General features: G+C 42.9%; 1 protein-coding gene across 3 annotated transcripts in view; it reads left to right on the forward strand.

Moving 5' to 3' along the window:
• itfg1 (integrin alpha FG-GAP repeat containing 1) overlaps positions 1-18,402 on the forward strand; it is a 151,222-nt gene that overhangs the window by 25,660 nt on the left and 107,160 nt on the right. For all 3 annotated transcript variants that reach the window (XR_013507247.1, XR_013507249.1, XM_078289071.1), the window contains exons 7-8: positions 6,718-6,767; positions 12,712-12,799. Coding sequence is in view for 1 of the 3 variants with exons in the window: in XM_078289071.1 (XP_078145197.1) it covers positions 6,718-6,767; positions 12,712-12,799 (138 nt within the window). In the remaining 2 variants the exon portion in view is untranslated. The remainder of the gene's footprint in view (positions 1-6,717; positions 6,768-12,711; positions 12,800-18,402) is intronic.

Here is an 18,402-nt window from a genome sequence, read left to right on the forward strand (position 1 = left end):
CCGAGACGCGTCGCTAGAAACGCGTCGCCACCAAAACCCTTGTTTTCCTATGGTCCGGCGCGCCTGGCGCGTGCTCTTCTCTTGCGACACGCGTCGCGTTTTTCTGGCGGTTTTTAGGCGCAGATAAAAGTTAAAATATTCTCAACTTTTCAGCGCAAGGCGCGGAGTCGCACCGCTTGTCAATGTCACATTTGGGCCAGGCAACCAATCAAATCAAGCAGAAGGCGGGCTTTCCTTCCTGTTTTGATGCGGTTTGATGTGGTGGGAACGGTGGGACACTGGCAAACACAGATGAAAAGCTGATATTAGCGGTCTTACACGCAGCCCTGCTCCTCAGTGCTCCACAGGCCATCAAGCTGTTTTGCCCAACGCGGTCTGCCTAGGCGTTTTTGAAGCGGATGCGCCTGTAGCGACGCTTCTCGGTGTGATCGCCCCTTAAAGAAGGGCAATATGCCAGAATCTGCACTGCACTCACATTAACTACCTGAGTGTTGAGCAGTGTTATAAATCGCTGATTAAAAAGTGTTACGTTTACAAATGCCGTTAACGTGAGTTTGGAGAGGAATTATAAGTTTCACTTTAATTGTAGTGACGCTGACTTTGATAGCGCTTAGACCCTCTAGTGGCGACAGGCGGTATAACCGGTGTGACCGGTGTTGAGGAGGGAAACGACACCGGTGTCAAAATGACACCACCGTGACAACTCTAAGATACACCTTGAAAACCGGATGGCCTCAACATCTGCTATCAGTCTCTCTCTCTCTATCTCCCTCTCTTTCTCAGTCCGCGTAGCCCTTGCTCTTGCCTTCGGAGTTAGCGCCTCTTTAATTATCCGTCGACATGACATATTGCTAAGAACTCTGAATCCCCATCGCTGTTACGCAACCTCACCCTCCCCCTCCCCTACATACACACATACATACTTCAATTATGTATGCATGTCAGCTGAGTGTTGGAGAATGACAGCTCTATTAGTTTATGCTTTGAATGTGAAAATGTACTCACAGAGTGCCGGGTTGGTGGTGTCATTGAATTGTTTCTGATACAATATTATAATGATATTTGTATTCCACTTCATACTGTGATGCTTTGTGACAAAACTAGTGCTAGTAAAATTAGTAACATCACAATATGATTTTTCATAATGACAATTACCTCTATAGACCACTTATCAACACAGAGTTAAGCACTTCACAAGATCATTAAAAATGGAAGCAATAGATAAAAATGTGAAGAAAGATGCAATGCACATTATAATTAAAACAAGAACAGAACTACAGGCCATAATTTGAGTAAAAGCAAATCTTAAAAAGTGTGTTTTAAAGTATTTTAAAAGAGGATACTGAGTTGGCAGTTTGTTCCAGGGGCTAGAAAGCTCCATCATCTTAAACCCTCTGTGGATACTGTGGAACGACCAAAAGACTACCTGAGTATTTTGCAGCGGGTTAAATGCTCAGAGATACAGCTAGGCGCTACTCCAAAGCGTACCTTAAAAGGTAGTCAATTTCAAAATCAATCCACAATTGCACCAGTTGCCAAATAAGTGAAGCTAAAATAGGGGGCAATATGCTGTCTGTTCTTAGGTCCTGTCAGGAGTCTGGCTGCAGCATTTTGGATTAACTGTAATCTGGATATAGTCCTGAAATCATTCAAATTCAAGATTATTAAAGCAATATTTTGGAGAGAATTATGAGAATAAGAAACCAATGTTTTCAGCCCTAGTGTTTGATAACACGTTGCTGCGCTCCTGCTCTTCTGTTTCTAGCTGAGCCAAGCTGTGGCTTGATGGGATTAGCTGGCTTTGATGGTTGCGTGTTGGTCAGCACCAGTCATACAGGCCTAACAGGATTACCGGTAGCCCGACACCGGGACGTCTGTTTGATCTCACTGACGCGACCTCACTATCACCTCTCCGACAGGAGTCCTGTACCTCTACATGTCAACATAACGTAATTGTCAGCTCACAAAACCGATGAGATGATAAGAAGAAGAGTAGATAAAAATGAAAGACAAATGAGGAAAAAAAGGCGCAAAATTACAACAGGGATTAAACAGGACAATAAAAATTAACATTATATTTCCTTTACATTTAAAACATGCTTTTCTGTTGTGTTCTATTCTATTCTATTCTATTCTTTTCTACTATATTGTGTGATTCCTTTCTGCGCTGTTTTTTTTCTATTCTTCTCCATAATATCTCTTTTAACTTGAATGAGTCCCTAAAAGGCCCGTGGCGGCCCAGTAAAAATCTGTGGAGCAGTAAAAGTGTGTTAAAGTGAGTGATGGTGGCAGCAGTTAGGTTTATATTGCTAGCTAGCAACTCTTTATGAGACTGTGTGCAGTGTTTTATAGTGCTTCCAGCGGCCTGGCAGGGACTGTGAATAAGGGAAAGGAGAGTGGAGAAGGACAATGCACTGGAGAGGATAATGTCAGAAAGATGACATTAAGATTACCTTATTGCTCAGTTTACACAAGGGAACCTACTTTTGTCTTTTCTTATATCCCCCTTGACACACACACACACTAAAAAGTATTCCCTCTAGGTCAACCTGCCACGCCAATAGAGGGAGGAGAGGTTCAGAGCAGGAGATAGAGGAATCGAAAGACGAAAGGAGAGACGGGAAGACGAACAGTAGCGGATGAAAAGAGGACAAGAGGGAACCGCAGCGAAGTTTCAAGATGGGCTGGCAGAAATTAGGGGATGAGAAGAGGGGAAGAGAGCCGGAGAGAAGAGGCTGGCAGAGGGGTGAACCGGGGTGAAAATGGAAGATGAGGAGGTGAGAGGAGAGGTCCCCCAGCCAGAGCGTTAAGTGTTTACAGGATAAAGATCCATCCCCGCGTCTCTCCGCTCCTCCGTCTACCCCATGCGTCTCTCACCGACACACCGCCATCGCACCTAATCAGCCAATCACAGCTGGATTCTGTCTAAGAGGCCTGATTGGCTGATTAACCAAGCTGTTTAGTCCTCATCAACTCACCACCGGGTGCTACTGAAGTACACACACACACACACACACACACACTATTGAGTCCTGTAGTGTGCGTGCACATGTGCATAATATATGCATGCATTTGTTTGTTAGCTGCCTTATGTGTGAAGGGTTTTGAGAGTCTGTGTGGGCAGGATGTCTGCAGGTCCTTAAGAAGTTTTAAAACTTAAGAAGTTAAAGTTGAATTATCTCACTTCAAGGCCTTAAAATGTAGTTACATTTTGATTTTGAGGTCTTACGGTTGCACTGACGTATGCTCTGATATTTTTGCTGTTTTTGTTTATTTTGTCTTAAGGCTTATTTTGGGGCTGAAATTGGTTTTAAATGTGATTTAAATTGGCAAATCTTAAATGTAACCTGCGGAAACCTGTGTGTGTGTGTGCAAATGTCCTTATGTGTATGCGTTATATGACTGGCACCCACCTCCACATCTGGTACAATTTCATCCTCATCATATATTGAGTTTCCACAGGACTGTGCCTGTGAAAGAAAGAGAAAATTCTCTCCTTGCTGTCCACACATCGCCCAGCAGCTGTGCTGTGCTGGTCTTTCACTGTGCTGCAGACACAGAAGGCACAGAGCCTCCGTACCTCTCCTACCGCCACTGGCTGTTATAGCATGCCTTGGGAATGGTACAGCAACTGTCTCCGTGGCTGGTTTTGAAAACACAAAAAGTGCATATAGGAATCAATAGCAGGTAATATATAAAAAAAATGCACAAAACAATAAGGCTGGCAGAAGTAACACTTGGTGCTCTTGTGGATTAAGAAAAAGCAGTGAAGTCCTTAGGCTTATAGGTGTTATAGGCATTGAGAACCAGAATCAAATCTGTAGAAAACTGAGATACTAGCTCTAAGATTGAAAAGTGAACTCTTTCTTATAGCTGTATGCACAATTTTCCAGGGAAGAGACTAAAAGCTTTAAAAAACCTTTAAAAAGCAGTGGTTCTGTGGTCCTCGAGTACCACTGCCCTGCTGGTTTTCTATTTTACTCAGTAGTTAATTACATTCACCTGGGATAATCAGGTGAATGTAATCAGCTACCACTAAAATAGAAAACCAGCGGTGCTGTGGCACTCGACCAGGATTGAGAACCACTGGCTCAGAGCCAACACGTTTTGACCAGAAGGTTTTTCCTTGTGCATAGAGCGCAATAGTTTACTTTTTTCTCACTGGAGGTTTTCAATCTTAAAGCTAGTATCTCAGTTTTCTACAACGTTGAACCAATGTTAACAAAGTTCAAAGGTCAAGTATGCAGTAGGAGTCTCAGGCCAATAGCTACATCCATAAAATCACGTTTGTCAGGTGGACATGATGGGAAGAACAGGGAGGATTTGGAGTGAGTAAAGAAGCCTGGAAAGATGTGGCTGTGGCAGATCCCTGTCTCTATCTCCCTTAAAGTCGAGATGAAACGGCATTTCGAGAGTATCTAACTTCCGTATCGTGACGTATTTCCGAGTGAAACAGGAAAGACAGGCGGGACATAACGTTGGGAGGAATTTGATTTGAACGTTGAAAAGTGGGCGTGTCATAACACCCGAAGACACACCGAAGTACCGTGCTGTTGCTAGCTAGCTAACTAATGAATCTTAGCCTCTTAGCTCTGTGCGCTAAAAGTTGAAGATTGATTGATGGGTGGATGTCATGATATTATTGGTTGAAATTAGTTACGGGCATGCTTACGTAAGCACACGGCATATTTTGTTTTACAGGAAGAAAACATGATTGAATTTTGATATAAGAATACAATGAAATAGATTTTTGGTATTTTTTTTGGCATATATTGTTAAATAGGTGCACAGTATGACCGGGGATGTGATCTAAAAGGGTTAAAAAGGCATTTTTCATTTCATCTCGTCTTTAAAGCATAATTCCTTTTATTTTCTAATGACTTTTTGGGTTCAATGGTTGGAGCTTGCTTTGGCCCATCGGTGTGTATTGGGGAGCAGCGCTACCTGCGGACTGAAGCTAAATAAAGCTCTACAGTGAAGTGACACAATTTTGAACACAATTGTCATGATGGCAGAAACTAGGAAAATAATAGGGTTGAAAATAAAAGGAATTATCCTTTAAATGTGCTGGCAGGCTGTTCCTCAGGAGTGGATCTCCCTTGGGAAAAGCCCTTCACCCCCGCTGAGTTTTTCTGGACTCTGGGGATGGAATCTTGCGATATCATATTAAACTGCAGCACAGGGACAGGCAAGCAAACACTTTACAGTCAATACAATTTTTGATATGTAGCCAATGAAGGTGAGAGTACGGGAGTGATGTGGTCAAATGTTTTTTTTTTAATATTTAGTCAGTAGCCACGCTGCAGCAGTTTGAGCTCGCTAGGCTGCAGTACTAACACTGAATATATAGGCTACATCACTGGTTCTCAACGTGGGGTCCGGGGACCCCCAGGGGTCCTTGAGGGGGTTCCAGGGGGTCCACAGCAACTTGATGAATTGTTAAACTTCACCATCAGTTCATCTACAAGAAGTACACAATTAGAGAATGTAGAAGAATGACTGTTTTGATCATAGTTTCTCTGTTATCTCTCTACCTACAATACAGATAGTCATGGAATTTTGGACAAAATCATATCTAACAATACAATTATTCTCAGATTTGGGTCCGAGAGACAAATCAAATGGGGGTCTGTGGTCCTAATGTGAACTAAATTAGGGTCCTTGATTTGAAAAAGGTTGAGAATCACTGGGCAACATGATGAGGGACTTCCACGAGAGCCTGTACTACTACACCTTCATCCTTCCTCTCATTTTTGATCCGTCCGTTCCTCCCATCATTCATCCCCCCCCATTCCATCATATTCTGTATTTTCTCAGTGCAGGGCTACACGTGGAGTGTAGCCGAGCCCTACGGCTGATCAATGCCAATATTTATTTCATATCCAATTACTGGAGCAGCACTGCAGTCCAGAGAACACAGTGATGGAAAATAAACGTCCTCTCATCGAGACAACATTAGGAATGCAGCCGGCAGCCTAAGCTTCAAAGGCAAGCAATATGAGTACAAGTACAGGTTATAGGATTCCAATACGGCAAGCTAGAGGCATTACCAGGGGGTGAAGCCTCTAGAAATCCTGGTGAAATCCTGTTGCTCTTAGCGGGAGATCCCTCCACTCTCCTTCCTCCTTCCCTTCACCTGTTTTCCCTGTATCGCCGTGACAAGTCGCTTTGTCTCCAGGAATCATGTCTGTATTTTCAAACACCACCGCCTGTCAATGCTGGGGTTAAATAGAAAGCTTCGGATTGATAGAAGCCTACTAACCAAGCCTCCTCTTGAGATATTTAAGCTTCCATGTTTGTTTTTGGTACGCTAGGCCACATATGTGCAACACAGTAATCTTCCATTTGTCGTGAACCTTTATATTTTATTCCAGTGCAGGATGCTGACAGGGCTGGGTATTGTAACATCAAATCTTGTCGAAAGAGAAATAGAAGAACAGTAGCACAAACCACTAGAGCAGTGAATCATTCATCTCCATGAAGAAATGTGGGAAACGACTGAATTAAAATGTTTGTTTTTCAGCAAAATCTTGTGTTTCTCCCTCAGAAGCTAAAAGCGCAGAAATCCATTTGAACCTGTATTATAATTTGTATGGAAGATTGCCTTCTCTACAAATTAGGCAACTTTGCTAGACCAACAAATCATGGACTCGGATGGAATCATTTTATCACCTAACAGCCTATCCCCTTTCTGTCTCTCTGTGCTCCCCACTCCAGATTTGTTCCTGACAACCGAAGGGCAGAAATTCGAGACTTGGATCAACAAGGTAATAAGTACTCCTTAGACCTCTTTTAGCTTCTAGTTTCCCAGTGCCTCCTTCCCTTTCTTCTGCCACTTTTTACCACAGTACTGTGGTCTTCAAGTGCCTGATTCAGCCAGGGCAGCCAGAAGTGAGACACTTCACTCCTCTGTACCTGGGTGTTTCTGAAGCTACAGCACTGTGTGGTAAAAATAGTTTTGTACAAATCTTACCAGTTGTACTTTTTAAGTAAAAGTTGTATTATTGTGAAAATGTAACTTCAATATGAAGCTGTGATTTGAATCTCCCATAATCCTCTTTGTATGCAAATGAGTTTTGATGACACAATGTCACACAACACCATCAAAACATCTGTTAGTACGTGTACATAGACTGCTGCCTGACTGCACATTGTTGTATCAGCAGTGCTTCTATATGTATATAATATGTTATAAGCTATGTATGCTGACATTACTGCATTCTCCATAGAAGAGATGAAGGCAGCTGATCAACTAGGGAGTTCACATTCAAATGCATCAAGTGAAGGTTATTGATAAGCCCTTCATCACAAGCATGTCTCAAAGGACTTTACAGAGAACGAGTCTACTTAGGTAGACAGTCAATCACAGAACAAAATACAGTATACAACAAAATAACACAAGGAAGCAAAACAAAGCACAAGACACAAAATAAACAGGCCTACCTATCCTACCTAGCCGCACCTTGCCTAACCGGCACCACCAACCTTCGATCCTCAGTGAAGACAAGGGAAAAACTCCCAAAAAAGACCTTTAAAAAAAAAAAAAACAAGAAGAAACCTTGGACAAGTTGATTCAAAGAGGGATAGTGATAGGGAAGTGAATAGTCTGATAAGGTAAATGTGTTTCCAAATGCAAATTTAGCAAAGCAAGTAATGTTATTGTTAACATGCAACTACTAGCCACTACCATCTACTAGCCATGTGATGTTTGCCATTGGGCATATCAAATTTGTGCATATCAAGACAGTGATGGTTAGCTAACAAGTGGACATTATCTAAACTAGGCTTGGGCGATATCCAAAATTTTATATTGCGATACAGTCCCGCCAAAATATTGCGATATACAATATTATTGTGGGGGGTGGTGGGGGTGTCGTTTTTGTTTTTTTGTTTGGTTTTTTTTTTTACCGCGAAATCTTGCGATATTCGATAATATTGAATATCTGATATATTCGATATTCAATAATATCGATAATATTGCGGTATTCGGTAATTCACTAATATGGAATATCGGCCCAAGCCTAATCTAAACACAAAATCAATAAGATGTAACAGTGAAGAAATGACCAGCCTCCAGCTAAAAACACAGAAAAAACACAGGCACTGCTGCTGGGCTAGTTAACATTCTGGGAGGGGAGAAGGTAGAGACCCACGGCCCAGGGTTTCTGTCAGGGAGGGGGGAGGGCCTAGTTTAAAATTCAGCCGGTCGAGGCGCAAACTGCACAGCGGTCTGTCTATCTTATCACAGGGAGATGGAATGGAAGGGAGGGAGGGAAGAAGAGAGAAACCGAGATTGAAGGATTCAGCCGAGGCAGAGTGTGTGGGAGGTGAGAGAGAGAGAGAGAGAAGCAGAGCGAGGAGAGGAGAGGAGGGAAGCGTGAGGAAGAGGGGTTCCAGGGATAAACTGCCTTGCCCAGAGACTGATAGGAAGGGGCGAGGGGGTGGCAGGAATGTTGATCAGGTGAGAGGGCGAAGCAAGACATCCCGTCCGGTTTTCGAGGAAATGGAAACCTTTTATTTTTTTCATTTTTTTTTTTACCATAAATCTGTTTTGAGCTGTCATGAAACAAAGGATAAAATGTAGAATAGTCAGCATGCGGCTAGCACTTGGAGTGGCGCTTTGCCTCTGTAACAACAGCAAATCATTTGGCATTAAAGCCCTGTTTTGTCTGTCTTTGGAAACAGAGGTTATCTTCTAAAGCACACTGCGAATCTTTTAGAAAATGTAGAATAATTTGCATAGCGGATCTGGATGTTAGTCTCGCCGACTGTGTTTTGAAGCGTTCTCTCGTTTCGCTTTGTCATTTATTGATTGTAATTAATTCATCCTTTATTAGTTGTTCCTTTTGTAGGAAGGGCCGATGTTTCGCTCTTCTTCTTCTGCTTATTTACATTGTACCAATTGATACCACTTCATTGTGTGGTGAAATGGGTCTTTTATCCCGCTGGAATTGAGGGTGGAGTGAGAGATTTGAGAGAGAGGTGTGTGTGTGTGTGTGTGTGTGTGTAACACACACACACACACACAGTGAGAGAGAGAGAGAGAGAATGAGAGATTTAGCCTTGTCAATAAAGATCAGACCCTCAGTCCTCTCATTGTCTTCTCCTGTCCATCCAGTAGCCCCCTCCTCTCCTCCACTGCTTCCTCCCTCTCCACACACACCTCCTCTTCTTCCTCCTGCTTCTCCTCCTCTTCCTCTTCCTCCACTCCGTCCTTCCTTCTCCATACATTCAGTATACAATCGGTAAAATTCTCAGCAATGCATCGATTCTTCAGACACAAACACCTGCACAAGCACCCACACACTTGCATACACAGAAACACGCACATGTACAAAGACGCATGTGAGCATGCAAGGCCATGGATGCACGCACGCGCTTACACACACACACACACACACACACACACACACACACACCACACACACACAATGGAGCCATTTCCCGGCATCCTCACAGCATAAGACCCCTGTTAATCCCACAGTAGTCTTCGCTTCATTGCCGCTGCGTCTATTGGTCACAGGCCAGCACACGCCTCTTTCTCCAGCACTCTGTTTTAATTACTTTTCTCTCTTTTCTCCCCCCCTCCCTAAGTCTCCCTCCATCTCCCCTCATCCCTCTGTTTTTCTGCGATTACACAAGAGCAGGCAGTGTCACCGAGGAGGGGGGGGAAAAAAAAAAAAACAGAGATGAGTGGAGAGAGGCGTTTTCATTGGCCGGCGAGGAGAGCCAAGAGGTTCCTGAGGTCAATTCTTTAACGGCTGATATGATCATTCAATTCAGCAACGAGGGAAAAACTGCTTTTTCTCCCCAGACACACACGCATCTGCGCCTCCGGCTCACACACACACACACACACACACACACACATAAACACGTGACGGCACGCAGGAGAGACACATCAGCGTTTTTATACCTACATTCAATTTCTCTCTTTTCTGTCTTTCAAGCAAAGAAATGTACACATTTGGCGCAAACCCACACACTCGTTTTCACTCTTTTTTTTTTTTTTTTCACGCAGGCAGGCAAAGAGGAACATACAGAGCCGTCTTTTGAACCCCACCCGCCAACCACCCACCACCCCCCACCCCCCTCCATTCATTTTCTGTGCATTCTCAGCGCAGCGAAGTAGAAAATGTGTTATTGTGCGAGAGAGACTGGCCGAGCTTACGAGACCGAGGTGTAAATTTACTCGGCAGGAAAAAAAAAAAATGGTTTCAGACATTTGAAGCACTTGAGCTCTTGATTTGCCTCCGCGGGCGCTCGCACGGGCTAAACAGCGGAGGCGTTTACGTGGAAAATGAATATAAACTATCCAATTTGGATGTTTTATTGTTTTTTGCTCAGGGAACATATTCAAATGGCCACCTGCAAAGCGACTCATTTCATGCTAGTTTGCCGTTGTCATTGCCATTACAAATGTTTCGCGCGGGCTTGAAAGCGTAATATGCACATAATATAAACTTCCGCAGTCCTAACTCCACACGGAGCAACAGATGATTTTGCGAGGAAAAAACATTTTAATTCGCTCATTTCATGCATTTCTTCATGGAGTTGATTTATAATATTCACCTCTCGTTTATTTATTTATTTGTTTATTTTTAAATGGCCCTGTCTTTTTCCTGAATTCATGATGGCCAAGATCATTTCACTTATGATCTTATGCAGCCTGTAGCTGTGCATGAGATCTAACATTAGTACAGTAGCTTTAATTACATTAATACAACAGTGGTAGCCATGGTAACGCCCCCTCCCATGCTTCCATCTTGCATTAGGACACATGCACACTATTCTTTTTTTTAATTATTTTTTTAGAAAAAGCTCCACATCTACCGTATTTTCTCCTGCTAACGTGAAAAAGCACTTTGTTTCCGTGACAACATTAGATGCGCAACTGCCCTGATGCAGTGCAGTGATTTGTTTCCATGGTAAAGTAGCCATAGGTTATAAATCAATAGGTACATACATGAATGTTGCCTGCACCGTTGGTTTGGGTTTCTGTATGTTTCGTTTGACCATGGCAGAGAGGACTGCCTGTGTTGACGTTGGTGATGGAGACAGAGGAACCAATCAGCTGCCTACATAGCTTCTCTGTCATGTTTAGTCAGCTCACAGAAAATGCAGTTATGTGGTCATGTGTCACGTTGTTTCCTCTAAAAAGTTGGACTTTTATCAACATTAGAAAGCGAAGCACACAACATTTTTCATCCTCCTTTTGAGTTGACTTAATATTAAAATATAAATAAATAAATAAATAAGATATATTCTACATTATCAATCTGTTTCTGTCTGTGACCCTGTGTGTACATGCCTACATCTCCCGTTTGGCTGAAATTGTCTTTTCAATGATGTTGGGGACATTTTAGGGCGTATACCATTTGAAAAAGAAATAAAAGTACAGTGAAGCTAAATGCCACCCACCCTACATCTATCCTGCATTACTGTAGTTTTAGCCATATAGTAGAAGTCCCCCATCCTACATCTATCCTGCATTACTGTAGTTTTAGCCATATAGTAGAAGTCCCCCATCCTGCATCTATCCTGCATTACTGCAGTTTTAGCCATGGTAGAAGTCCCCCATCCTGCATCTATCCTGCATTACTGTAGTTTTAGCCATGATAGAGGTCCCTCATCCTACATCTATCCTGCAATAATATCATGAAGCAAACCTTATGTTTCTCTGGAAAGACCAATCCCTCCTTCTGACAGCTAACAAAAACACATTTTTAACATTGCCGTGGAACAACATTGCACTTTCTCATGCAGTAAAAAGTATATTGCTGCTAGAATAATGCAGACATCATTCCACTGCTGTTTGGTGAGGTGAGGTGTGCGTGTGCGTGTGCGTGTGCGTGTGCGTGTGTGTGTGTGTGTATGTGTGTGTGTGTTGGGAGGGACGTGAACAGACGGGAAGAATAATAACAAGACCTGTAATCCTTTCATCTCCATACATCAATCAGCTGCTCTCAGGCAGTCAAACACACACATACACACACAAACATAGATTTAATCATGACATCTTGCAATCAGGCAAACAGCACCGGTCAATCACGCCGGCTAAGATCCCATCCTCAACGCACACACATGGTTAACACCCCATCGTCACATCCATGGGTGCCTCGTGTGTGTGTGTGTGTGTTTGTGTGTGTGTGTGTGTGTGTCCACTCGTGCGAGTATGTGCGATTGGAAGCTCTTGACCTGATTAACATGGGTTAATTCTTCCAGCTTTTGAAAAGATCAATCAACTTCAAAGTGTTTCTCTCTTTCTCACTCACACACTCACACACACACACACACACACAAATTTACACACACTGTGTATGGGTAGTTTCAAAGTATCACCGCAAGCCTTGTCTTTGGTATGGGTCAGTTGAATATGCATGCATATAGAGAAGACAGAAAAAGAGAGACATACTGTAGTCTATGATGGATAGTAATTCAATTCAATGTCTCTATCTCTCTCTCTCTCACTCTCACTCTCTCTTTCTCTCTCTCTCACACACACACACACATACACTTTGTCTCTCTCATAAATCACTAATGTTGGTCTCAGCAAGCAATTGTTTCCCACCGCACCTAGTCACACCTGGTCCTGTACACTTGCGCACACACAGAAAATATAGCCTCACATTTGCCTCACTAATATCCTTTTCCCCGGTTTTATTCTCTCTCTCTCTCTCTCTCTCACTCTCCGTCTGTCTTATCTCTCAGGATGGAAACTTCAGCAAGGTGGAAGTGCTGCCAGCAGACAAACCAGAAAACGCCAAGTTCGTCGGACAGTCCTCCTTTGTCGATTTCGGTGAGATTGACTGAGATTTACTGTCTGTCATTTTGTGGGAATGGCGGTGTGTGTGTGTGTGTGTGTATGTGTGTGTACCCGTCTACTGCACCTACTCTAACTACCTATATACCTACCTACCTGACTACTTGTCTTCCTATACTTTATCTACCTACCTGCTGTATCTACCTATGTCCATCACATAAAAACGCATAAAATCAAGTTGTGAATGCATCCAAGATGCTTTGAGGCACTCTGAAGGTGGTCAGAGCCGCATTGGGCCACATCACCAGCAAATCGGAAATGTATATTAATCTCCAATTTATATATACAAACTATAGAAATAGAAATATACAATACAATACAATAAAAAACTATCAAAAAGCAAATCAGTTAGGTGGCAGGCGGCTCAGACAGTAACATAGTTGTGATGAATGGCTTGTCAGGAAAGTCGTGAAAGGGGACCTTGGGTGTGTGTGTGTGTGTGTGTGCCACTAATACTTAGTGTGTTTGCATTACTTTGGTTCTGTCATACAACATCTCTCAGTCTGTGTGTGTGTGTGTGTGTGTGTGCCACTAATACTTAGTGTGTTTGCATTAATTTGGTTCTGTCATACAACATCTCTCAGTCTGTGTGTGTGTGTGTGTGTGTGTGTGTGTGTGTGTGTGTGTGCGCGTGTGTGTGCGCGTGTGTGTCGAAATGTTAGAAGGCAGAGCCATTCCTCTCCTCTAAGTCCTTTAAGTTCTCTCTGCATTTGAAGCTCTGTAGCTTCAAAGGCTTCCAAATAGGACTGTCTGGGTTCTTTGGCTCTGGCATTTTCACGACAGCTCTCTCATCACATAGCTTTCTTTCCCTACACACGCACACACCCACCACAAGCACACACCCAGACATACACAGCTACTCACGTGGATGCATGCGCGCACACACAGACACACACTCGCACACAACACACTCCCAATACACGCACACATAGAGCCAGAGTTTTGTGAGCATCTTATCCCCTTAAACAATCTTGGCCAGTAGTAGTCATTGTTCAGCTCAGCTTTAGATTTATCCTCAGCAAATCTCCGCTGGGTCTCTAATCTCCAGCCTGCAGCCTGTTCACCACAAAGTGGCCCAAGTCACTCTTGTCAGGGCCACCGCTTCCACCGGAGGAGGGGGGGAGTCGGGCCAGCTTCTTGCACTTGATTTTAAAGGTAAATAAATACCACTCAGATTACCAATCTGTGTCATGCTGATGGTGTAGAACAGTCCAATTAACATTCGTTAGCAGTAGCCTAGAGGGTAGAGAAGCAGGTTAAAAGGTAACTTTGGTATTTTTCAACCTGGACCCTATTTCCCCATCTTTTTGTGTCTAAGTGACTAAAGGGGACAACAATTTTTGAAATTGGTCCAGTATTGAGCGAGATCGCATCGCCGGCAGCCGCGAAACGAGCTGCAATGTAATCCGACGGGGCAAATCACACCGTCAATGTACGTCCACTAAAAGTTCTTGTTTTTGCCACTGACAGGCTCAGATTGTTGTTATAAGTGTCTGACAACATTATGGAAAGGACCCTACAGAGAAATGAAACGTTTGATCCGGTCTGTGTGTAACTTCCTGCAACAACTCAACTCTCGCGAGATTTGAGCGAGACTTGGTTACACACAGACCGGATCAAGCGAAAGGTAAAGAAAAACGTTTCATTTCTCTGTAGGGTCCTTTCCATAATGTTGTCAGACACTTATAATAACAATCTGAGCCTGTCAGTGGCAAAAACAAGAACTTTTAGTGGACGTACATTGACGGTTCACATTTGCCCCGTCGGATTACATTGCAGCTCGTTTCGCGGCTGCCGCAATCTCGCTCAATACTGGACCAATTTCAAAAATTGTTGTCCCCATTCGTTACTTAGACACAAAAAGATGGGGAAATAGGGTCCAGGTTGAAAAATACCGAAGTTACCCTTTAATGAGTGGCAGAGAATATCTGGGTGGGGAAAGTGAATGAGTAAGGGGGCGATCACACCGAGAAGCGTCGCTACAGGCGCAGCCGCTTCAAAAACGCCTAGGCAGACCGCGTCGGGCAAAACAGCTTGATGGCCTGTGGAGCACTGAGGAGCGGGGCTGCGTGTGCGACCGGGTTAAAGAGCGCTAACATCAGCTTTTCATCTGTGTTTGCCAGTGTCCCACCGTTCCTACCACATCAAACCGCATCAAAACAGGAAGGAAAGCCCGCCTTCTGCTTGATTTGATTGGCTGCCTGGCCCAAATGTGACATTGACGAGCGGTGCGACTCCGCACCTTGCGCTGAAAAGTTGAGAATATTTAAACTTTTATGCGCACCTAAAAACCGCCAGAAGAACGCGTCGCGCGTCGCAAGAGAAGAGCACGCGCCAGGCGCGCCGTACCATAGGAAAACAAGGGTTTTGGTGGCGATGCGTTTCTAGCGACGCTTCTCAGTGTGATCGCCCCCTAACGCTCTTCCCTCCTTCAGCATCTACTGTTGAGGAACCTCCAGTTGTTCCAGTGGTGCCCCTCTATGGCCAACAGTGTAAGATTGTGGATGTAGTTCCTGAAACTGTTTGACTTGATCCTTAACATGGGCTGTTTTCCTGAGACTTGGAATAGAGGAGTCATTTCCCCTATATACAAGAATGGAGATAAATTTGACCCCGAGAATTACAGAGCAACCAGTGTAAGCAGTAATCTGGGAAAAGTTTATTGCAGTATAATCAATTCAAGAATTGTCAGCTTCTAAAATGAACGCAATGTAATCCATAAAAGTCAAATTGGGCTCATGCCAAATAGTGGAACCACAGACCCTCCACACTCTTACAACTTCAATTGACATCCAAATAAATCCAAAATTTACTCTCGACTTTTGTCGACTTCCAAAAAGCATTTGACTCCATTTGGTACAAGGGACTATCATACAAAACTTAATTGAAAGTAGCATAGGGGGAAAAACCTATGATTGTATAAAATGAATGGATTTAAGTAATCAATGTGCAATAAAAATGCAGCACCAGAGAACAAAATACTTCGCACAGAGACGTGGAGTGAGATATGGGTGCAGTTTCAGTCCCACTTTATTCAATATTCATATCAAATTAGAAGAACAGTCAAATTACTCCTCTTTGCTGATGACTTGGTCCTCCTGTCAAGTACTATAGAAGGATTAGATGAGCCTGGACATCCTGCAGAAGTTCAATCAGACCTGGCCTGTAACAGTAAACCTGAAAAAAATATATGGCAGTGGTATTCCAGACAAAGTCCAGGTCTCAGGAAGAGGGAGGAAGAGGTTATCCAACATACCAGGAATTCCAGTTAATTGGGTGTTAATATAAGTGCAACAAATAATTTAGGCAAGGCTGTGAATGAACTAAAAGAGAAAGCAAGGGCATTTTATGCAATCAAAAGAAAAACAATTTGACATACCATACCACCTATGCCCAATATTACTAGTTTTACAGAAACAAGCCATCAAATTCTATTCTTCATTTAAAAACCAGTAACCCACTCTCCTTCCATTATAAAGCACTTAAGTGCCAAGAGATAAGCAATGGAAAGAGTCCTGGGGCTCACTGCACTGCCTCAGGACAGCACTCAGTTAATTTGGCCCAACCAAATTATGGCTAAACAAAAAGAAAGGTATCAGTCATATTGGAAAGAAGTAACAACATCTCAAAGTAATTTAGAAACATATTTGGCCCTAGAGGTGGAGACAGAGCTGCACTTCCTCCTGAACTGCACTAGGTATGAAAATGTCAGAGCGATTTATTTCTCCAAATTCCAAAACGTGTAATTTTTTTGTACATGCTTGGATAAAAAATGCGAGTGCGCCTTTCCAGCTGCCATTTCTGTAACATCCTGGAGAGACAGATGAGCTGCTGAAGACACAAGCTGGCAGAAATTCCATGATGTTTTGGGACTAACTACTAATACTTTCTATTTTTCTTTGTGTGTGATTGAATATTTGCAATCTTCTATTGTTCAATTATTTGTATTATTAGTGAAGTGAAGTACAGTAAAGTACAGTAAAGTACAGTAAAGTGAAGTGAAGTGCTCCCAGGCATTTCTGGGAAAGACCAGTTGATTTTCCCTGGATAAATACAGATGAAAAACAAATTCTCTCCCAAAGCCTGAAGCCAAATATAAAACAGACTAAGATTTAAAGCGCTAATCTTTTGTCTTCATCTTTTGGTGCTAAGCAGTCAGCTGCTGTGACGGGCTTCACCTGTCAATCAAACAGTGTGTCCAGTACTGTGACGTCTTTTTCCATGAATTTTCTGTTGATGCAGTTTGAGTTTCTCTTTTCTTTGTCTGTACAGCCATGGTGGCTATCGCTGCTCATGCTAACTACCCAGTTCTTCTTCTATTATTCCAAACAAACTGGAAACGTAAAAGGCATCACTTCCTGTGTACCAGAGTATTTTTCCCAGGAAAGATCTACCAGACACCGGGTGATTAGAACAGCAAATATAAAAGCTTTCAATTAACTGGCGATATGTTTGAATCACTATTGTGTTATATCAATCAGAGAGTAGCAAAACATACGTTTATTTATATGAAACTGCTGCCGATTATGACTTTAATGACATCATCAGGATGTAAAAGGTGGTGCTTTACCATAGAGAATGAATGGCAGACTGATTCTGTGGGCCCATATTTTATATCCTAATGAGCTCTGCTGGACAGTATTGTTAGAAGTCTCCTCTACATGTTGTCTGTTTTTGTCTTTGTTCATAAGGTTAACAGTGACTTTTATTGTGTTTGTGACCTTCTCGCTCAGTCAGTCATTAGCGTTGTGATGTTCAATGCATTTTTAATGATTTCACTTGTGGGTTCGTGTGGCATGCACGCACTCAGGCAGACACACACACACACACACACACACACACACAGCAGCACACAGCCACACACAGATATCCTTATTGGCAAGATTAATCGGTTAATCTCTTAGCAGCTAGGGGTGTCCATGAAATATTTAGTGAACAAACTTCCCCTTCCCAAATTGGCAATAATGTATGAGCCAGCGGGAAAATGACCTATATGCTTTGTGTGTGTGTGTGTGTGTGTGTGTGTGTGTGTGTGTGTGTGTGTGTGTGTACATGCGCGTGTATGCATACATCTATTATGTGTGTTTGTACACATGTCTATGCATGAGTTAGTGTGTACAAGTATGCCTGCATATAAGCTTTGTGTACATATCTGTGTGTGTGTGTGTGTGTGTGTTCTGTTTGCGTGTGCGTGTTAGTGTGTGTGTATTTAATTCATCATCTCCGGGGGCGATGACCTTTTTTTTTTTTCTTTTTTTTTTTTTTTTTCTGTTCAAATCTCGAGCTTATCTCGACAAAAAAAAAAGTTTTTCATTTCTTTAATCTCTTTCTTTTCTTTTTTTTCCCTCCTCCTGTGCCTCGGAAATGTCACTTCAAGGCGTTGCCCTCGTTAACTGGGGATTGGAGCCTTTGAGGGTCACGCTTCTAATAATCTGCCAAATTCTGGGAGGGAGATGCCTTGCAGGGTGTAACATCTTTTTTTTGTCTCTTTCTGTCTGCTTCGCTTAGTCTCTCTCCGGCTGTCGCTGTCTATCTTTATTCCTCTTGATCTACTGTATATCTCCTATCTGTCTCTCGCT

The sequence above is a fragment of the Centroberyx gerrardi genome, chromosome 1 (assembly GCF_048128805.1).
Source record: "Centroberyx gerrardi isolate f3 chromosome 1, fCenGer3.hap1.cur.20231027, whole genome shotgun sequence".
NCBI classification, from domain to species: Eukaryota; Metazoa; Chordata; class Actinopteri; order Beryciformes; family Berycidae; genus Centroberyx; species Centroberyx gerrardi.